The following is a 20,984-nucleotide window of genomic DNA, read 5'->3' on the forward strand; positions in this document are numbered from 1 at the left end:
TGTCTATTAGGTCCATCTGTTCTAGGGTGTTGTTCAGTGCCTCTGTGTCCTTACTTATTTTCTGCCTGGTGGATCTATCCTTTGGGGTGAGTGGTGTGTTGAAGTCTCCTACAATGAATGCATTGCAGTCTATTTCCCTCTTTAGTTCTGTTAGTATTTGCTTCACATATGCTGGTGCTCCTGTATTGGGTGCATATATATTTAGAATGGTTATATCCTCTTGTTGGACTGAGCCCTTTATCATTATGTAGTGGCCTTCTTTATCTCTTGTTACTTTCTTTGTTTTGAAGTCTATTTTGTCTGATATTAGTACTGCAACCCCTGCTTTCTTCTCACTGTTGTTTGCCTGAAATATGTTTTTCCATCCCTTGACTTTTAGTCTATGCTTATCTTTGGGTTTAAGGTGAGTTTCTTGTAAGCAGCATATAGATGGGTCTTGCTTTTTCATCCATTCTAGTACTCTATGTCTTTTGATTGGTGCATTAAGTCCATTTACATTTAGGGTGACTATTGAAAGATATGTACTTATTGCCATTGCAGGCTTTAGATTCGTGGTTACCAAAGGTTCAAGGTTAGCTTCTTTAGTTAGGCTTCTTTCTGCCTAACTTAGCTCGCTTATTGAGCTGTTATATACACTGTCTGGAGATTCTTTTCTTCTCTCCCTTCTTATTCCTCCTCCTCCATTCTTCATATGTTGTGTGTTTTGTTCTGTGCTCTTTTTAGGGGTGCTCCCATCTAGAGCAGTCCCTGTAGGATGCCCTGTAGAGGTGGTTTGTGGGACGCAAATTCCCTCAGCTTTTGCTTGTCTGGGAATTGTTTGATCCCACCATCATATTTAAATGATAGTCGTGCTGGATACAGTATCCTTGGTTCAAGGCCCTTCTGTTTCATTGCATTAAGTATATCATGCCATTCTCTTCTGGCCTGTAGGGTTTCTGTTGAGAAGTCTGATGTTAGCCTGATTGGTTTTCCTTTATAGGTGACCTTTTTCTCTCTAGCTGCCTTTAAAACTCTTTCCTTGTCCTTGATCCTTGCCATTTTAATTATTATGTATCTTGGTGTTGTTCTCCTTGGATCCTTTCTGTTGGGGGTTCTGTGTAATTCCATGGTCTGTTCGATTATTTCCTCCCCCAGTTTGGGGAAGTTTTCAGCAATTATTTCTTCAAAGACACTTTCTATCCCTTTTCCTCTTTCTTCCTCTTCTGGTATCCCTATAATACGAATGTTTTTCCTTTTGTATTGGTCACATATTTCTCTTAGTGTTGTTTCATTCCTGGAGATCCTTTTATCTCTCTCTATGTCAGCTTCTATACGTTCCTGTTCTCTGGCTTCTATTCCTTCAATGGCCTCTTGCATCTTATCCATTCTGCTTATAAATCCTTCCAGGGATTGTTTCACTTCTGTGATCTCTTTCCTGACATCTGTGATCTCCTTCCGGACTTCATCCCACTGCTCTTGCATTTTTCTCTGCATCTCATCCCACTGCTCTTGCATTTTTCTCTGCATCTCATCCCATTGCTCTTGCATTTTTTTCTGCATCTCTGTCAGCATGTTCATGATTTTTATTTTGAATTCTTTTTCAGGAGGACTAGTTAGGTCTGTCTCCTTCTCAGGTGTTGTCTCTGTGATCTTTGTCTGCCTGTAGTTTTGCCTTTTCATGGTGATAGAGATAGTTTGCAGAGCTGGTACAAGTGACCGCTGGAAGAGCTTCCCTTCTTGTTGGTTTGTAGCCTTTTCCTGCGAGAATAGCGACCTCTATTTGCTTGTGCTGGGCAGCTGTGCGCAGACAGGGCTTCTGCTTCCTGCCCAGTTGCTTTGGGGTTTATCTCCGCTGTTGCTGTGGGCTTGGCCTGGCTGGGGCTGTTCCTCCAAAATGGTGGAGCCCCGTTGGAGGGGGAGCGGCCAGGAGGCTATTTATCTCCGTAAGGGGCCTCTGTGCTCCCTGCTGCCCAGGAGGTTAGAGTGCCCAGAGATCCCCAGATTCCCTGCCTCTGGTCTAAGTGACCTGTCCTGCCCCTTTAAGACTTCCAAAAAGCACTCTCCAAACCAAAACAGCAACAGCAACAATGAGAGAGGGAACAGAAAGAAAGAAAAAAAAAAAAAAGGAAAAAACAAGCGATTTTTTTTTTTTTTTTTGTCCTCAGGTGCCGGTCCCAGGCACCCGCTCACTGGTCCTGCTGCCCTGTCTCCCTAGCACCAGGGTCCCTGTCCTTTCAAGGCTTCCAAAAAGCACCCACCCACCGGTCCCGCAGGGAAGGAACGCTCGATATTCTTTGTCCTCAGGCACTGGTCCCAGGCACCCGCTCACCAGTCCCGCCGCCCTGCCTCCCTAGCACCGGGGTCCCTGTCCCTTCAAGGCTTCCAAAAAGCACTCGCCAAAAAGAGAGAAAAAAAGGGGAAAAATGCGCGATTTCTTCCGTCCTCAGGTGCCGGTCTCAGGCACCCACCCACCGGTCCCACAGGGAAAAACGCGGGATATTCTTTGTCCTCAGGTGCCGGTCCCAGGCACGCGCTCACCAGTCCCGCCGCCCTGCCTCCCTAGCACCGGGGTCCCTGTCCCTTTTAGGCTTCCAAAAAGCACTCGCAGAAAAGAGAAAAAAAAAGGGGGGAAAACGCGTGATTTCCTCTGTCCTCAAGTGCCGGTCTCAGGCACCCGCCCACCGGTCCCGCAGGGAAAAACGTGGGATATTCTTTGTCCTCAGGCGCCGGTCCCAGGCACCCGCTCACCAGTCCCGCCACCCTGCCTCCCTAGCACTGGGTTCCCCGTCCCTTCAAGGCTTCCAAAAAGCACTCGCCAAAAAGAGAAAAAAAAAAAAAAAGGGGGGGGAAAAACGCGCGACCTCCTCCGTCCTCAGGCACCGGTCTCAGGCACCCGCCCGCCGGTCCCGCAGGGAGAAACGCGGGATATTCTTTGTCCTCCGGCGCCGTTCCCAGGCACCTGCTCACCGGTCCCACCACCCTGCCTCCCCAGCAACGGGGGCCCGTCCCTCTAAGGCTTCCAAAAAGCGCTCGCCAAAAAAAAAAAAAAAACCGCTCTGGTTTCTCTCCACCCGCCAGGAGCCGGGGGGAGGGGCGCTCGGGTCCCGCCGGGCCGGGGCTTGTATCTTACCCCCTTCGCAAGGCGCTGGTTCCTTGCAGGTGTGGATGTGGTCTGGATGTTGTCCTGTGTCCTGTGGTCTCTATTTTAGGAAGATTTTTCTTTGTTATATTTTCATAGCTCTATGTGTTTTTGGGAGGAGATTTCCACTGCTCTACTCACACCGCCATCTTCGAAAGCCTTTTGTCTCGTTGGAAATTTTATCTTAAGTTCAGTTATCCTAAATACCCATTTGCTCTTTCTGATTTCCACAATGTGACCATATTGCTGTATAAATAAAAATTAAAACATAAATATATGCACACAGTATAAAATTCCTAAGATATAAAAGGGTTGTTTTGGCTGAAGCTTGGCCCTTCTTTCCCTGGTGTACAAACTGGTGAGCTGAAGTACTGTGAGATAGTTCTAAGTCAGTTTATTAGACACTGGACACATGCAAGCAAACACAGTGCTGGGGGTAGGGGATATAAGACAAAAACCAATGCCTGTGTTCACAGACCATCTGCTCTTTCAGAGGAGCCAGAAGGTAAACCAACATTTACTGCTCAGTAGTACATACATGTGTGTAACAGAAGAGTATCACAGGGTGGGAGTGGGGACATAATGTAGAGAATGCTTAGCACACAAACTGACAGAGTTACACTTAGGGTGATTTTTGAGCATGCATGAACCAAATGAATGGAGAGAAGAGGAGGATACGGATATTCCAAACCTGTAGTTGATATGACTATACTGAATTATGTAGGATGGGGAAGAGGAGAGGCAAAGGCAGAGAGATAAGCTGGGGCGTGATCTCAGAGGACTTTCTAAATCATAGAGTGTGGAATTTATACTGTGTCAAAGAGCCATGAAAGACTTAAACCAGGGGATGATAAAATCAGAATTATATTTGGAAACATTCCGTTAGCACGAAGGTAGAAGATAAAATGATGATCAGTTAGGAGTCTATTGTAGTAATCCAGGGAAGAACTATTAAGGGCTTGATTTAAAGCCTTAGAGGTAGTAGTAGAGAAAACAAATGAATCTATTATGAGTAGATTCATAACTTTCTGGCAGGAAGGCTAAACTAGTAAGTCTATAAATCACCCCTTCTGCCCTCTCCCCACCCCACCACACACACACTGAGAAAAAATCCTGAATAAAATGTGCATTTAAGAAATTTTTTCAAAATTCATTATTGGGCTAGCAAGAAGTTAAGGAATACTCAGAGGTTAAAAATGCAATGAAATGAAATTGGGAGTGCATGTTAGCTAGATTTAAAACAAGCCTTCACCCTGGTGGAATCTGCCCAAACTGGATGGCTTTCTTACCTTTTGATAGTCTCTCAGGGCACAGAAAATAGGAAACAAAGCCTTCAGGCTTCCTAAGGAGAGGAGTCTAAAAGGAGACCTCCTCCCCTTTATGAAGCTAAGACTTCTTCGCTTTCAGCCTTGGCAGTTGAGAATCTTCACTCAGAATTTATAACAAGGGTCTTTACAGGGTTGCAATGCCTATGTGGTTTTGTACAACTTCAAGTCAAGAATGTATGTAAAGTGGTTCTTGTTTGGTAGTGCCCACAGTTGCCTTACAAAATCTGTCAGATCGAATCCTCTTAGGAAAAGTGTACCTTCAACGCAGGCTTCAAAAACCTACAGATTAAAATTCCAAGGTGCACACACACACACACACACACACACAATCACAAAATGCAGTTAAGCAAAAGCCAGCAGAAACAAGAGACAGTGACCCCTAGCAACTGCAGGAAGTTTATATTTTTGTCTTATTAATTCCATTAAGTTTGATTAACATGTTTGCAGAAATGAGAGGATTGAAAATAGGAGTAAGACATAAGGGTCTCTGAAACATGACCAGGAAAATTAGGAAAAAAACAAAAACAGAATTTCTGGTTACAAAAATTAACTGAAATTAAAAGCTCAGCTAACAGGTTTATATTAAAAAAAAACAGATTGTACTGCATAGAGTGAGGTAGTGACATTCATCAGATTGGTGTTCCAGGCGCAAGTAAGTGTGAAAGGAAGAGTCAAATGATTGTTAAATAGAAATGGCTGAGAATTTTTTCTGAATTGATAAAAGGTAACAACCCTTACATGGTGGAAGTCCATTTGAAAACCAAGGAGGATAAATAAAATCAGACCAGACAAATCAGAGTGAAACTGCACAAGACCAAAGACAGAGAAGAGTGTAAAAGCAACTAGAGAGAAACAACAGATTGCTATGAAAATGTTTTTGTTTAATCTGGCAACTGATTTCCCAGTAGGAACAACAGAAACCAGAGGACATTGGAATGCTGTCCTCAGTTTACTAAGAAAAAATAGCAGTTAGCCTTTAAATAGAATATCCTTTCATGGCTGCAAAATAAACACACACACACACACACACACACACACAGCAGATCCCTTACAAGGAGATTTTAAGGGACCTGATTTTGGTAATTTTGGTAGGAGAAAAGTCATACCAAATGGAAAGCCTGAGATGCTTTTTAATGGTCACAAAATATTCCATCAAGTAGATTCTACAATTTAGATGATTACTCTTGAATACTGTGTTGTTTCCAGTTTTTCAGTATTAACTGAAACTATACTGGACATGTTTATGCATGTAGTATTTTACACAGAATAAGTAAAATAATAAGGTTTTTGACTAGAATACCAAATTACTGTGTCAAAAGGGAATATTTTTATATTCCTTGATGCATGTCATAAAGTTGTTTTGGTAAACAGTCTTATAAAGTTAACATTCATCTAACAGACTATCTAACTGGCTTTACGTTACAATTAAGTGTGTGGTAACGCCAGTTTGTTGTTTTTTTTCTAAATTTTATTTTGGTATCATTAATCTACAATTACATGAAGGACATTATGTTTACTAGGCTCCCCGCTTCACCAAGTCCCCCCCACATCCCTGTTCACAGTCACTGTCCATCAACATAGTAAGATGCTGTAACATCACTACTTGTCTTCTCTGTGTTGCACAGCCCTCCCCATGCCCCCCGCACACGATACATGCTAATCGTAATGCCCCCTTTCTTTTTTTCCCGCCCTTATCCCTCCCTTCCCACCCGTCCTCCCCAGTCCCTTTCCCTTTGGTAACTATTAGTCCATTCTTGGGTTCTGTGCTGCTGCTGCTGTTTTGTTCCTTCAGTTTTCTTTTGTTCTTATACTCCACATATGAGTGAAGTCCTTTGGTACTTGTCTTTCTCCGCCTGGCTTATTTCACTGAACATAATACCCTCTAGCTTCATCCATGTTGTTGCAAATGGTAGGATTTGTTTTTTTCTTATGGCTGAGTAATATTCCGTTGTGTATATGTACCACATCTTTATCCATTCATCTACTAATGGACATTTAGGTTGCTTCCAATTCTTGGCTATTGTAAATAGTGCAGCGATAAACATGGGTGCATCTGTCTTTTTCAAACTGAGTGCTGCATTTTTGGGGTAAATTCCTAGAAGTGGAATTCCTGGGTCAAATGGTATTTCTATTTTGAGCATTTTGAGGAACCTCCATACTGCTTTCCACAATGGTTGAACTAATTTACATTCCCACCAGCAGTGTAGAAGGGTTCCCCTTTCTCCACAACCTCACCAACATTTGTTGTTGTTTGTCTTTTGGATGGTAGCCATCCTTACTGGTGTGAGATGATATCTCATTGTGGCATTGTGGTTTTAATTTGCATTTCTCTGATGACAAGCGATGTGGAGCATCTTTTCATGTATCTGTTGGCCATCTGAATTTCTTCTTTAGAGAACTGTCTATTCACCTCCTCTACCCATTTTTTAATTGGATTATTTGCTTTTTGTTTGTTGAGGTGCGTGAGCTCTATATATTTTGGATGTCAACCCTTTATCGGATCTGTCATTTACGAATATATTCTCCCATACTGTAGGATACCTTTTTGTTCTATTGATGGTGTCCTTTGCTGTACAGAAGCTTTTCAGCTTGATATAGTCCCATTTGTTCATTTTTGCATTTGTTTCTCTTGCCCGGGGAGATATATTCAAGAAGAGGTCACTCATGTTTATGTCCAAGAGATTTTTGCCTATGTTTTTTTCTAAGAGTTTTATGGTTTCATGACTTACATTCAGGTCTTTGATCCATTTTGAATTTACTTTTGTATATGGGGTTAGACAGTGATCCAGTTTCATTCTCTTACATGTAGCTGTCCAGTTTTGCCAGCACCATCTGTTGAAGAGACTGTCATTTCCCCATTGTATGTCCATGGCCCCTTTATCGAATATTAGTTGACCATATATGTTTGGGTTAATGTTTGGAGTCTCTATTCTGTTCCATTGGTCTGTGTCTCTGTTCTTGTGCCAGTACCAAATTGTCTTGATTACTGTGGCTTTGTAGTAGAGCTTGAAGTTGGGGAGTGAGATCCCCCCCACTTTATTCTTCCTTATCAGGATTGCTTTAGCTATTCGGGATCTTTGGTGTTTCCATATGAATTTTTGAACTATTTGTGCCAGTTCATTGAAGAATGCTGTTGGTAGTTTGATAGGGATTGCATAAAATCTGTATATTGCTTTGGGTAGGATGGCCATTTTGACAATATTAATTCTTCCTAGCCAGGAGCATGGGATGAGTTTCCATTTGTTAGTGACCTCTTTAATTTCTCTAAGGAGTGTCTTATAGTTTTCAGGGTATAGGTCTTTCACTTCCTTGGTTAGGTTTATTCCTAGGTATTTTATTCTTTTTGATGCTATTGTGAGTGGAGTTGTTTTCCTGGTTTCTCTTTCTGTTGGTTCATTGTTAGTGTATAGGAAAGCCACAGATTTCTGTGTGTTAATTTTGTATGCTGCAACTTTGCTGAATTCCGATATTAGCTCTAGTAGTTTTGGAGTGGAGTCTTTAGGGTTTTTTATGTACAATATCATGTCATCTGCAAATAGTGACAGTTTAACTTCTTCTTTACCAATCTGGATTCCTTGTATTTCTTTGTTTTGTCTAATTGCTGTGGCTAGAACCTCCAGTACTATGTTGAATAACAGTGGGGAGAGTGGGCATCCCTGTCTTTTTCTCGATCTCAGAGGAAAAGCTTTCAGCTTCTCGCTGTTCAGTACGATGTTGGCTGTGGGTTTATCATATATGGCCTTTATTATGTTGAGGTACTTGCCCTCTATACCCATTTTGTTGAGAGTTTTTATCATGAATGGATGTTGAATTTTGTCAAATGCTTTTTCAGTGTCTGTGGAGATGATCATGTGGTTTTTGTCCTTTTTGTTGATGTGGTGGATGACGTTGATGGATTTTTGAATGTTGTACCATCCTTGCATTCCTGGGATGAATCCCACTTGGTCATGGTGTATGATCCTTTCGATGTATTTTTGAATTTGGTTTGCTAATATTTTCTTGAGTATTTTTGCATCTATGTTCATCAGGGATATTGGTCTGTTGTTTTCTTTTTTGGTGGGGTCTTTGCCTGGTTTTGGTATTAGGGTGATGTTAGCTTCATAGAATGAGTTTGGGAGTATTCCCTCCTCTTCTATTTTTTGGAAAACTTGAAGAAGAATGAGTATTATGTCTTCCCTGTATGTCTGATAAAATTCCGAGGTGAATCCATCTGGCCCGGGGGTTTTGTTCTTTGGTAGTTTTTTTATTACTGTTTCAATTTCCTTGCTGGTAATTGGTCTGTTTAGATTTTCTGTTTCTCTCTGGGTCACTCTTGGAAAGTTGTATTTTTCTAGGAAGTTGTCCATTTCTCCTAGGTTTCCCAGCTTGTTAGCATATAGGTTTTCATAGTACTCACTAATAATTCTTTGTATTTCTGTGGGGTCCGTCGTGATTTTTCCTTTCTCGTTTCTGATACTGTTGATTTGTGTTGACTCTCTTTTCCCTTTAATAAGTCTGGCTAGAGGCTTATCTACTTTGTTTATTTTCTCGAAGAACCAGCTCTTGGTTTCATTGATTTTTGCTATTGTTTTATTCTTCTCAATTTTATTTATTTCTTCTCTGATCTTTATTATGTCCCTCCTTCTGCTGACCTTAGGCCTCATTTGTTCTTCTTTTTCCAATTTTGATAATTGTGACATTACACCATTTATTTGGGATTGTTCTTCCTTTTTTAAATATGCCTGGATTGCTATATACTTTCCTCTTAAGACTGCTTTTGCTGTGTCCCGCAGTAGTTGGGGCTTAGTGTTGTTGTTGTCGTTTGTTTCCATATATTGCTGGATCTCCATTTTGATTTGGTCATTGATCCATTGATTATTTAGGAGCGTGTTGTTACACCTCCATGTGTTTGTGAGGCTTTTTGCTTTCTTTGTATAGTTAATTCTAGTTTTATGCCTTTGTGGTCTGAAAAGTTGGTTGGTAGGATTTTAATCTTTTGGAATTTACTGAGGCTCTTTTTGTGGCCCAGTATGTGGTCTATTCTGGAGAATGTTCCATGTGCACTTGAGAAGAATGTGTATCCTGTTGCTTTTGGATGTAGAGTTCTGTAGATGTCTGTTAGGTCCATCTGTTCTACTGTGTTGTTCAGTGCCTCTGTGTCCTTACTTATTTTCTGTCTGGTGGATCTGTCCTTTGGAGTGAGTGGTGTGTTGAAGTCTCCCAGAATGAATGCATTGCAGTGTATTTCCTCCTTTAGTTCTGTTAGTATTTGTTTCGGGTATGTTGGTGCTCCTGTATTGGGTGCATATATATTTATAATGGTTATGTCCTCTTGTTGGACTGAGCCCTTTGTCATTATGTAATGTCCTTCTTTGTCTTTTGTTACTTTCTTTATTTTGAAGTCTGTTTTGTCTGATACCAGAATTGCAACACCTGCTTTCTTCTCTGTTATTTGCATGAAATATCTTTTTCCATCCCTTGACTTTAAGTCTGTGTATGTCTTTGGGTTTGAGGTGAGTCTCTTGTAAGCAGCATATGGATGGATCTTGCTTTTTTATCCATTCTATTTCTCTTTGTCTTTTGATTGGTGCATTCAGTCCATTTACATTTAGGGTGAGTATTCAGAGGTATGAACTTATTGCCATTGCAGGCTTTAAGTTTGTGGTTACCAAATGTTCAGGGTTAGCTTCTTTACTATCTTACTATCTAACTTAACTTGCTTGTTGAGCTATTATAAACACGGTCTGATGATTCTTTATTTCTCTCCCTTCTTATTCCTCCTCCTCCCTTCTTCATATGTTGGGTGTTCTGTTCTGTGCTCATTTTAGGAGTGCTCCCATCTAGAGCAGTCCCTGTAGGATACCCTGTAGAGGTGGTTTGTGGGAGGCAAATTCCCTCAACTTTTGCTTGTCTGGGAATTGTTTAATCCCTCCTTCATATTTAAATGATATTCGTGCTGGATACAGTAGTCTTGGTTCAAGGCCCTTCTGTTTCATTGCATTAAGTATATCGTGCCATTCTCTTCTGGCCTGTAGGGTTTCTGTTGAGAAGTCTGATGATGGCCTGATGGGTTTTCCTTTGTAGGTGACCTTTTTTTTCTCTCTGGTTGCCTTTAATACTTTGTCCTTGTCTTTGATCTTTGCCATTTTAATTATTATGTGTCTTGGTGTTGCCCCCCTTAGATCCCCTTGTCATGGGAGTTCTGTGTACCTCTGTGGTCTGAGAGGCCATTTCTTTCCCTAGTTTGGGGAGGTTTTCAGCAATTATTTCTTCAAAGACACTTTCTATCCCTTTTTCTCTCTCTTCTTCTTCTGGTACCCCTATAATGCAGATATTGTTCCATTTCTATTGGTCACTCAGTTCTCTTAAAATCCTTTCATTCCTGGAGATCCTTTTATCTCTCTCTGCATCAGCTTCTCTACGTTCCTGTTCTCTGTTTTCTAGTCCATTAATGGTCTCTTGCATCTCATCCATTCTCTTTTGAAGTCCTTCCAGAGCTTGTTTTATTTTTGTGTTCTCCCTCTTTAGTTATTGTGTATTTCTCTGCAAGTCCATCAGCATGGTTATGACTTTTGTTTTGAATTCTTTTTCAGGAAGACTGGTTAAATCTATCTCCCCAGGTTCCTTCTCAGGGGAAGATGTAGAAGATGTCGAAGCTGTCTGGCTTAGTCTTGTCTGGATCAAATTTTTTTACCTTTTCATGTTGATAGGTGCATTGGAGTGCTATTGATGCGTCTATCAGCTGGGAGAGTCAAGCCTTTTTCCACTTGGCTCCTGGCCTTTCTTTACTGGGACAACTGGGACCCCTAGTGGCTTGTGTTGGGCAATTGCGTATAGACTCGGTCTTTGTATCTTGCCTGGCTGATATGGAGGAACCTCCCTTGGTGAGGGCGTCGCCAGCCTCAGGCTCCTGCTCTGCTATGGCGGGGCCCCGGAGGGGTAATGGATGGGGCGTTGTTTGGCTGTTTACCTCCGTGAGGGGTCTCAGAGCTGTTGCCCAGGGGTTAGTGCGCCCGGAGTTCCCTGGAATTTCCAGCTGCTGGACTGTGACCCGGGATGCTTCTGTCCAGCTGTGGGGTCCCTGTCCCTTTAAGACTTTCAAAAAGCACTTGCTTTTCTTTGTCACAGGGGCGCCAGTTTTGGGACCCGCTCACAGGTCTTACTGTCCTGCTTCCTTAGTTTCCAGCACCCCACGCATGCACTGTGTCTGCGCTCTGGTGCGGATGGCTAGGGCTGGGTGTTTAGCAGTCCTGGGCTCCCTCTCCCTCCCTGCTCTGACTCCTCTCCTCCTGCTGGGAGCTAGGGTGAGGGGCGCTCGGGTCCCGCCGGGCCGGGGCTTGTATCTTACCCCCTTTGCGAGGCGCTGGGTTCTTGCATGTGGATGTAGTCTGGCTGTTGTCCTGTGTCTTCTGGTCTCTCTTTTAGGATTAGTTGTATTTGTTGTATTTTCAAAAATATGTATGTTTTTGGGAGGAGATTCCCACTGTCCTACACTCATGCCGCCATCTTGGCTCCGCCTCCTAAGGCCAGTTTTAAATGATGAAGATTGACATTTCTTACCAGATTTTGGCTTAATCACATTTTTGACAAAAATGTCCCATCTCACTTCTCTCCCATCGATACCAAAAATATCTTCTTTTTAATAGAGACAGGAATGCTAACTGAAGTGCATTCTTTCTAACAGTATTTGTAACTTTCTAGAATATAATGTTTAATTTTTATCTTTTTTCAGTTTTTTAAAAAATATATAGTTAGTCCATTTAAAGAAATGGCAAAAAAAATACTTCATTTAGTTTAATTTTATTATGGAGGAAGACTATTTTAATGTTGCTACTTTCTTTTCTATCTCTGTGTATTTCACACTAATAAGCCAACATTGTAGAAGTAAGTGCAAAGGTTCTCTTAAAAAAGTAATTCCATCTCAGAGGGAAAAAATACTGTTAATTTGCCTGGGAATTCTGTATTCTAATATAATCTGAATGTAAGATGTCTCTTTTAAAGTTTTGTCTTGTCTTTTTGCTATTTCAGGGGCAAGTGAAAGTGTTGGGAAACATATGCTTGAAGCCTGCAACAATAACCTGGAGATGGCAGTCACTATGTTTTTGGATGGTGGAGGAATCGCTGAAGAGCCTAGTACCAGTTCAGCAAGTGTCTCTACTGTCAGACCACACACAGAGTATGAATTTATTATTTATTGTTAAGAGCTACTCCCTGCCTAATTTGAGCAGTTGCTTTTTTATCAGTTGTATTATTTCTCTGTTTTTGAAAAAAGTTGAAAACATCTGAAAGTGTCAAGTGGAAACTTTTATACTTACATACTTCTAATTCTTTAGAGAACTGTCATATCTAATCCTCAAGAGAACCCTTATAGAATAGCATTATTATCCATATTTTACAGATGAGGAAGCAGAGGCATAGCCATTTTCCCACGTTACACAGCAATTAAGTAACAGGAAAGTAAAGCGTAAAAAGCTCAGATTTCCCAATTATAGATTTTCCTACATTGTCCCAGGAAAGTCTGACCTGCCATGAAAAATGTTTGAAAAATACTTCTAGTCCTTTGCACATAACTAAGATGTAATCACTAGAAGCACCTTCAGCATATGGAGCTGTACTGGATAGAAAATAATAATAAATTGGTGAACAGATTCAGTGTTTTTAGCCCTTGATACCAATGAGAGTTTGAAATGAAAACCTTTTGGGTGGAATTCCAGCCTTTGGAAAATATTAGAGATGAATGCTACTCAAAGGAAAACCACTGAAAAATTAAAAAGATCCTTAAGTAAGACTTTAATACTCATAGCCTTTATGACTCTCTAAACAAGAGGAATTTCCTGTTGAAGGGAATAGAATAGGCAAAAAAAAATTGATTTTTTTTTTTTAACTGATTAGAGATAGATTTAAAAAGCCAAATAACATTCAGGACGTAATTGCCTCTTTTGTTGATTTAGTTCCAGATTCTAGAGTAGTATTGTTTCTGCATGAAGAATGAACTTTCCAGTAACATAAATTTTATGTATGTGTGTATAACAAATATTTATATTTATATTGTATGAATTAATATTTTATGAAGTTTTTCCTGTCAGTGTTGGCTGTGTATTTTGGGTGTTGATATCCCAATCCCCTACAACATAGTGCAACGTTTTCATGGGAATCAATATAAAAGCATGATTTAGTTTGCAGAAACTTGAATAACAAATATTCACCACTGATTTGGGGGAACCCATTGCCTCTCACTGTACAAAACATGTTTTCTTAATTCTGTTAAAAAATTATTTTGATTAACGAATGCTTTTTCCTACTGAATTACATTCCAATTTGACTTAGATTGTATTGGTAACTGATTTGATAGTGCCTTCTAATTCCTAAACTATAATTCTCACTTTACAATTCACCTTTTTTCTGTTCCATTCTTCCATTTTGTTAAGTAGCTAATACTCTTGGAACAGATAACCTCAAATATTGAATAATTAAGTCTTTGTGTATAGGAGCTACTTTCAATCTATCTCCCTAACTGAAGTATTTCATCAGATTAAGACTTATTTGTTTTTATATTCAGAAGTTTTTTTTAATTTATATTTGTAAGACTTGTTTTTTGAGTAATTATATTGTCTTGGGGTAATATATACATATGCTGTAAAATGTAATATGCTATATATATATATATATATATATATATACTGATATACTGATATAATGGAAAGATTTAGGTAAAACATGCCTTTTAAAGTCTTAGTTTTCTTAAGATAATGGCCTATTTCTTTTTGATGAAAGATGACTAATAGAGCTTCCCCTTACAGATATATCATCTTATTCTTAAGGTTATTGAAATTCTGTCAGTGACTGATATCTAGTAGGAAAGAATACTTAATATAATTGTGAATTGTCCTTTATCTTTTAGTCACTTGGCTTATTGTAGATTTCTTTGTCTAGCTAGTTCTTTTTTTTTTTTATTTTTTATTGAAGAACATTGTGTTTACTAGGCTCCCCTGTCCAGCTAGTTCTTTGGTTACAGGTTGTTAGCTCTTGTTGACAAATGAGTATTCATACTTAATTTTGTAAATATGTTTTGTAGTTCCAACTTTTAGATACCAAAAACAGGGCTTTAAGCTTAGATATTACTGTTAGAAACACCTGACTGGAAAACATTAGGCCTAATTTAGATTAACATTTATTATAAGCAGGGAGGCAATAAATTTGGAATTTACTGTTCCTTGCTACGAACATTAATCAGCAGAGTTTAATATTTGAGTTACAACTACAAAATAGTAAAACTGATACTTCCATTTTTACACCATTTTTACAATATATCTAAATGAATATTTTTTACTGGAAAATACAGATTATTAGTAAATCCTCTGGAAGTGAACTTTGAAGAGTTTATAGGCTTTTAAAAGATGGGTAATTATTTTTTTCTCTTCTGTATATATTAGGGTCTAGTTCATAAATAATCCAAGGTAATAGTTATGTTAGCCATCTTTGTAACTAGCATAAAATTCACTGCATGTTTGTTTAGCTTATTTTAATATATCTGTGATTTAATTATCTATTACTTGATACAGTGGTAATGTAATATTGCTTTAATTGAGCCTATATTTTTCCATTAATTTTTGCCTCTTTGTTTTGTTGGTTGGTTTTACTCCTATTGTCATTTTTTTTTTCCTGAAAGAATTTAGAGTAGGGAACTTTAGAGGAAAGGGGAATATTTTTTTGTTTGCTTGTTCTCTTTCTTTATAAACTGTTTGAGCTATCTATGCCAGGTGCTTTATTCCAGTATGGAAACCACCTAACAGTCATTTAGCACTGTGACTCCTAAAAGCCACTAAGACTGGTGTTTATTTTACTTGTTAATTTGAATGCATTCACAAATTACAGAGAGAACAGGTAGAAGAAAACAGTTTCCTTTTGATATTTTCCCACTTTATTTTTTAATAGAGAAGAAGTTCGTGCCCCAATTCCTCAAAAGCAAGAAATATTGGTGGAACCAGAACCTTTGTTTGGTGGTAAGTTTACCCTTTTTCCTTCGCTTTATTTTACTTAATTATTTAGGATTTTAATGAAGCTAACAAAAGTGAGGCTTGCTCAGCGATTGTTATTTCAAATATAGTCAGCTATTATCATGTAATTCTGTACTCTTCTTAGGAGAATTGCGCAGTTGGTTCTTCCAAGAAGTGAAACAAAAAGTTGAAATATGTTGCAGAAGACCAAAAGGAGGAAAATTAACAGAAAGAAAATCTGCCTTATAATGGAAACCAATCTATCATTAATTAAAAAGACTCCCCATTATTTTTTGTTTTCTCGATACTTAAGTTACTGCCATATCCTTACTGTCTCGATACCTTCATTCGTCTTATTTTCTAAAAGTGAGAGTAATACCTAAGGTATGCAAAAAATTGTGATACAATCTGGATGCATAGAGAAGATGGTAGAAAATGAGACATTTAATTGATCTAAAGGAAATTTAGTTTTAGTTTAATAAGCACTTATTTACCTTTTGTGAGCCAAATATTTTAGGCATTAATAAGCATATTAAAAATTAGAAGATAAAGTTATAATCTGGTTGGCCAAAGACATAGAAGTGTATATTATACATCTTGAGAACACTAATGCAGAGACATAGGCCTGTAAAAAGTCTTGTAGTAAACTAGAATAAAGGAGCAGAAATACGTTTAAGAAAATTATACAAACCATATCTTTTGATTTGAAAGAGCACCTTAATTGAGTTTTTTAAAGATCAATCTTTAACTTGGCAGCTTTGGAGTTTACTGTAACAAGAAATAGAAGAATATACTGTCTAGATTAAAGAATAAAGATGGGAGGAGGAAAACTACAAGATCTGAATACTGAAGTATAATAGGCACTTTCTGGACTGTTTGATTCAGCCAGTCATTATGCTGTTGATATACCAGAAATAATAAAGCATTGTTCATACTTTTTTTTCATATAAATATCATGAATAGATAGATTTTGGAGCTGAGCAGCAGTGCCCTCAGAAGCTTTATCTTTTCTTTATTATAAGAAATAAGACAGGATCTTCGAGTGAGGAAGACTACAGGAAGTAGATTTTGTGTTGTTTTACTGTTAAACAGAGGCAAAGAGTTCACATTTGAAACCCCACGTTCCTCCTTTTACCTCTAATTTGATGTAGAGGGGGATGAGAATGACTTTATACAGTTAGAAAGTCAGTCTGACTTTCATCATTAGACCTTGTTATAGCTTGAGAAAAGTCTTTGGAGAACTCTTTTCTTCTTAGGACAGTATTGATTTGAAGTGTAATTCTGAAAGTGTGGTCTTGGATAGCCTTTCAGGAATTCTGTAAGGTCAAAATTATTTTCAAAATAATGCTAAGAAGTTATTTTCCTTTTTCACTGTGTTGACATTTGGGCTGATGGTTCAGAAGCAAAGCTGGGTCAAGCTGGTACATCTTAATTGAATCAGGGCAATGGTACCATACTACTACTACCTACTGAATTCTTCACTGCTACACACTAATACAGTTTTTTAAAAAAAGCCAATTTTATTTAATAATGTTCTTGATAAAGCAATAAAATTAATTTCATTAAATCTTAAACCTTGGGTATAAATTTTTAAACTGATGAAATATGTGTGTACAGAACACTTCTGCATAATGCATTCTGTGGTTACTTGAAGGAAGAGCACTTGTACAGTTTGAGTTGTGAACTAAACTAGCTGCTTTTTTCAGGGAACAGTTTTTTTACTTGAGAGATTGCTAACAAATTATAGTTATTTTGACTTACACATTTGGCAGATGGTTTTTAATATGAACAAAAGCCTTTACTGCTTCAAAGGAAACAACTGATGTTATTTGTTACCAGTGAGTAACAAAAAAGAAAAAGAGCTTTCAGGAAGAAAGTAGAATTTTAGAAAGTTTTTATCCACAGTTGTGAGCTGGATAGCTTCTAATACTTAAAGGGTTTCTGGTGAGATTAGTGGTAACATTAACAGATGGTGATTTTAAAATATATATTGCATAATGAATGGGCAATATTTGAAATGTTTGTAAAACTCTGAAGTATTTTCAATGACCAGTGTACAATATTACAAAATTGTGCATAAGTTAAAGACAGATGGATTCATATAAATGTAGATTAGATAGCTATTGCTGTGTAACAAGTTGTTCCAAAATTTAGTTTCCTCAAACAAACATTTGTTATCTCACAGTTTATGTGGGTCAGGATGTAGCCTAGCTGAGTACTTTTTCTTAGGGTGTCTCACAAGGTTATAATCAAAGTGTCAGCTAGGGCTACAGTCATCTCAAAGCTTGAAGAGGAGGATTTCCTTTCAGGCTCACTCTCGTGACTGTTGGTTAACTGGAGACATTAGTTCCTTACCACAGAGCAAATGAGAGAGCTTGAGTAGGCAGCCTAAGATGGAAGCTACCATCTTCTTGTATCTAATCTTGAAGCGACAACCCAGCCCATCACCTCTGCCACATTCTTTTTGATCCTGCCCATATTCAAGATAATCACACACAGGTTATGAATACCAAGATCTTGATAGGCATAACTGAGACCGTCTGAGAGCCTGCCTACCACAGAAACCAATGGATTTTAATGGAGCAGAGTATGAAAAGTTTATTGATAAAAGATTTCAGATTCTATGTTACAACTAACCCTTAATAAACTACTAGTTGTTGAGTTTTGATGTAGTATCAAAGGACAATATTCACAGTTATCTTTAAAAACTATTAAAGTAATCCTCCCTTTTACAGCTACATGTCTGAGATTGAATTTTTTTTTATTAAGATTCACTGATATACAATCTTACGAAAGTTTCACATGATCAACATTATGGTTACTACATTCACCCATATTATCAAGTCCCCCCACACACCCCATTGCAATCACTGTCCATCAGCGTAGTAAGATGCTATAGAGTCACTACTTGTCTTTTCTATGCTATACTGCCTTCCCTGTGTGCTAATCATAATGCCCCTTAATCCCCTTCTCCCTCCCTCCCCACCCACCTTCCCCACCCTCTTCCCTTTGGTAACTGCTAGGTTCCTTCTTGGAGTCTGTGATTCTGCTGCTCTTTTGTTCCTTCAGTTTTGCTTTGTTGCTATACTGCACAAATGAGTGAAATCATTTGGTACTTGTCTTTCTCTGCCTGGCTTATTTCACTGAGCATAATACCCTCTAGCTCTGTCCATGCTGTTGCAAAAGGTAGAATTTGTTTTCTTCTTACAGATGAATAATATTCCATTGTGTATATGTACCACATCTTTATCCATCATCTACTGATGGACACTTAGGTTGCTTCCATATCTTGGCTATTGTAAATAGTGCTGTGGATAAACATAGGGGTGCATACGTCTTTTTGAATCTGGGATTTTCTTTTCTTCAGTGGAATTCCTGAGTCAAATGGTATTTCTATTTTTAGTTTTTTGAGGAACCTCCATATTTCTTTCCACAATGGTTAAACTACTTTAAATTCCCACCAACAGTGTAGGAGGGTTCCCCTGAGGTTGGATTTTAATTTTCTCCATGTACTTAAAGGAATAGTAGCAAGTTGAGTGCAGAAGCAGATCTGAAAATCCTGGTGTCTTCTCTTGCCAGCTGTTAACAAAGATATGTGGGAATGTGAAACAGTGTCACTCTTTTCATTACATTTCTTTCTTGGCCTGTCCCACTCCCCTATTCTGACTGTGTAACTCCTTTTGAATCTCTTTTAGCTTGTTGTAGCTTAACCTCTTTGACCTCAGTGACCAGCATTCCTATTATGCGAGTAGTAGAGTGAAAGTACAGAGGATAGAAGATGGCTAGGAAGAGTCAGGAAATGACATATTGAAGAAGCAGGCAGAAATAATAATGGTCCTAGAGCTAGAGGTGTTGAGTCCCGTGGAGAGGTTCTTGGTTAGACTTAGGATCAGGCTATGAGCAGGCTATGGGCCCTAGAAATAAAAGAAGTTGGGTAGAAGGCTATCAATAAGAGAAACAAATGAGTAAGAATCCCCAGGAGATCAACTGCTCAAAAGAGAAAGACTAAATTGGGAAAAGAGAGAGAGAGAAAGGGAGTGTGAGAGAGAGAGAGAGAGTGTGTGTGTGTGTGTGTGAAATAACGTAGAATATTGACTGGCTTGCCTCTTGAAATTTCAAAGTAAAAGGAAACTAACTTTCATATACTACCCCCTCAATAATAACATGGCTTTCTTAGGCAGCTATTCCATTTCATCCTAAGATACTCTTACTTTCTTAATTGTTATGGTTAAAAAGTATGTGATAACAAGTTTTAAGAAGGCATTATTTTGAGAGGCTGTATTATTTCTCCTAGAACATACACATTTGGAATAGGAACTCTTGATGAAAAATAGTTTAAATATTAAATAACATTTCTTGTTTCTTTATAAAGGAAAGGAGAAAAAAGTAATATAATATTTACATTTTAATTTAGCTAAATTCAGTACAAATAAAACTAAATTTAAAAATTCAACACAGAACTAAAATGTGAATTTTTTTAAAAACAAATCCCTTTGCCTAGAGATAATATGATTCTTGAAAATAGTGATATACGTAAGTACATAAATAATATACAGAAAGATAATGCTTTATAAATGAGGTTTTTTACATGTAGTCCTTCATTTTATGTTGTTTATTTTTGGGGTTTTTTTGGTCTTTACTCAATAGTTCTTGGGTAGAAAGAATTATCCTACCTAATGGAAAATAGACTGTTTGGACGAGATACAGGATGGGAGACTTTTATACTTTCTGTTTACTCTTACTGCTAATCTTCATTTATTAGCATGGCATATTGTTCTGGTTACATACTGACCAGGTGTGCTATCAGCCATCTTAATAACTGTTACCCATATTGAAAGAATCATTAAATATCTTTTTTTTTTTTTTAGGACTAACATTTTATTTATTTGTTTCTAATTGAAGTGTAGTTGACATACAATATTGTATTAGTTTCAGGTGTACAACATAGTGGTTTGTCATTTATATACATTTTGAAATGGTCACCACAATAACTGTAGTTACCATCTGTCACCATACAAATTATTACAGTGTTATTGACCATATTCCTTGTTCTGTACATTAACTCCCCATGATTTATTTATTCTCTAACTGAAACTTTTTACCTCTTTATCTCCTTCATTATTTTGCATCTCAGCCCTGACAACTACGGTTTGTTCTGTGTATTTATGAATCTGTTTCTGTTTCTGTTTTGTTTTGTTTTGTTTATTTTTTACATTCCACATATGTGAAATCATATGGTATTTCTCTTTCTCTGCATATCTTATTTCACTTAGCATGATACCCTTTAGGTCTATCCATGTTACAGATTGCAAGATTTCATTCTTTTTTATGCCTGAGTAATTTAATATTCATTGTATATATGTGCCATATCTTTATCTGTTCATCTGTCGGTAGACACTTAGGTTCCTCCATATCTTTGTTGTAAATAGTTCTGCAATAAACAAAGGGGTGCATGTGTCTTTTCAAATACATGCTTTTTTTTTTCCTTTCGGTAAATACCCAGAAGTGGAATTACTGGGTCATATATTTCTATTTTTAATTTTTTGAGGAAACTTCATAGTT

General features: G+C 38.1%; 1 protein-coding gene across 1 annotated transcript in view; it reads left to right on the plus strand.

The window, feature by feature from the left end:
* The window catches only part of UBXN7 (UBX domain protein 7), a 94,884-nt gene that overhangs the window by 19,692 nt on the left and 54,208 nt on the right, over positions 1-20,984 (plus strand). Inside the window, exons 2-3 of the mRNA XM_037013112.2 lie at positions 12,454-12,601; positions 15,361-15,428. Of these exons, the coding sequence (XP_036869007.1) occupies positions 12,454-12,601; positions 15,361-15,428 (216 nt within the window). The remainder of the gene's footprint in view (positions 1-12,453; positions 12,602-15,360; positions 15,429-20,984) is intronic.

Source organism: Manis javanica, chromosome 3 (assembly GCF_040802235.1).
Source record: "Manis javanica isolate MJ-LG chromosome 3, MJ_LKY, whole genome shotgun sequence".
NCBI lineage: Eukaryota > Metazoa > Chordata > Mammalia > Pholidota > Manidae > Manis > Manis javanica.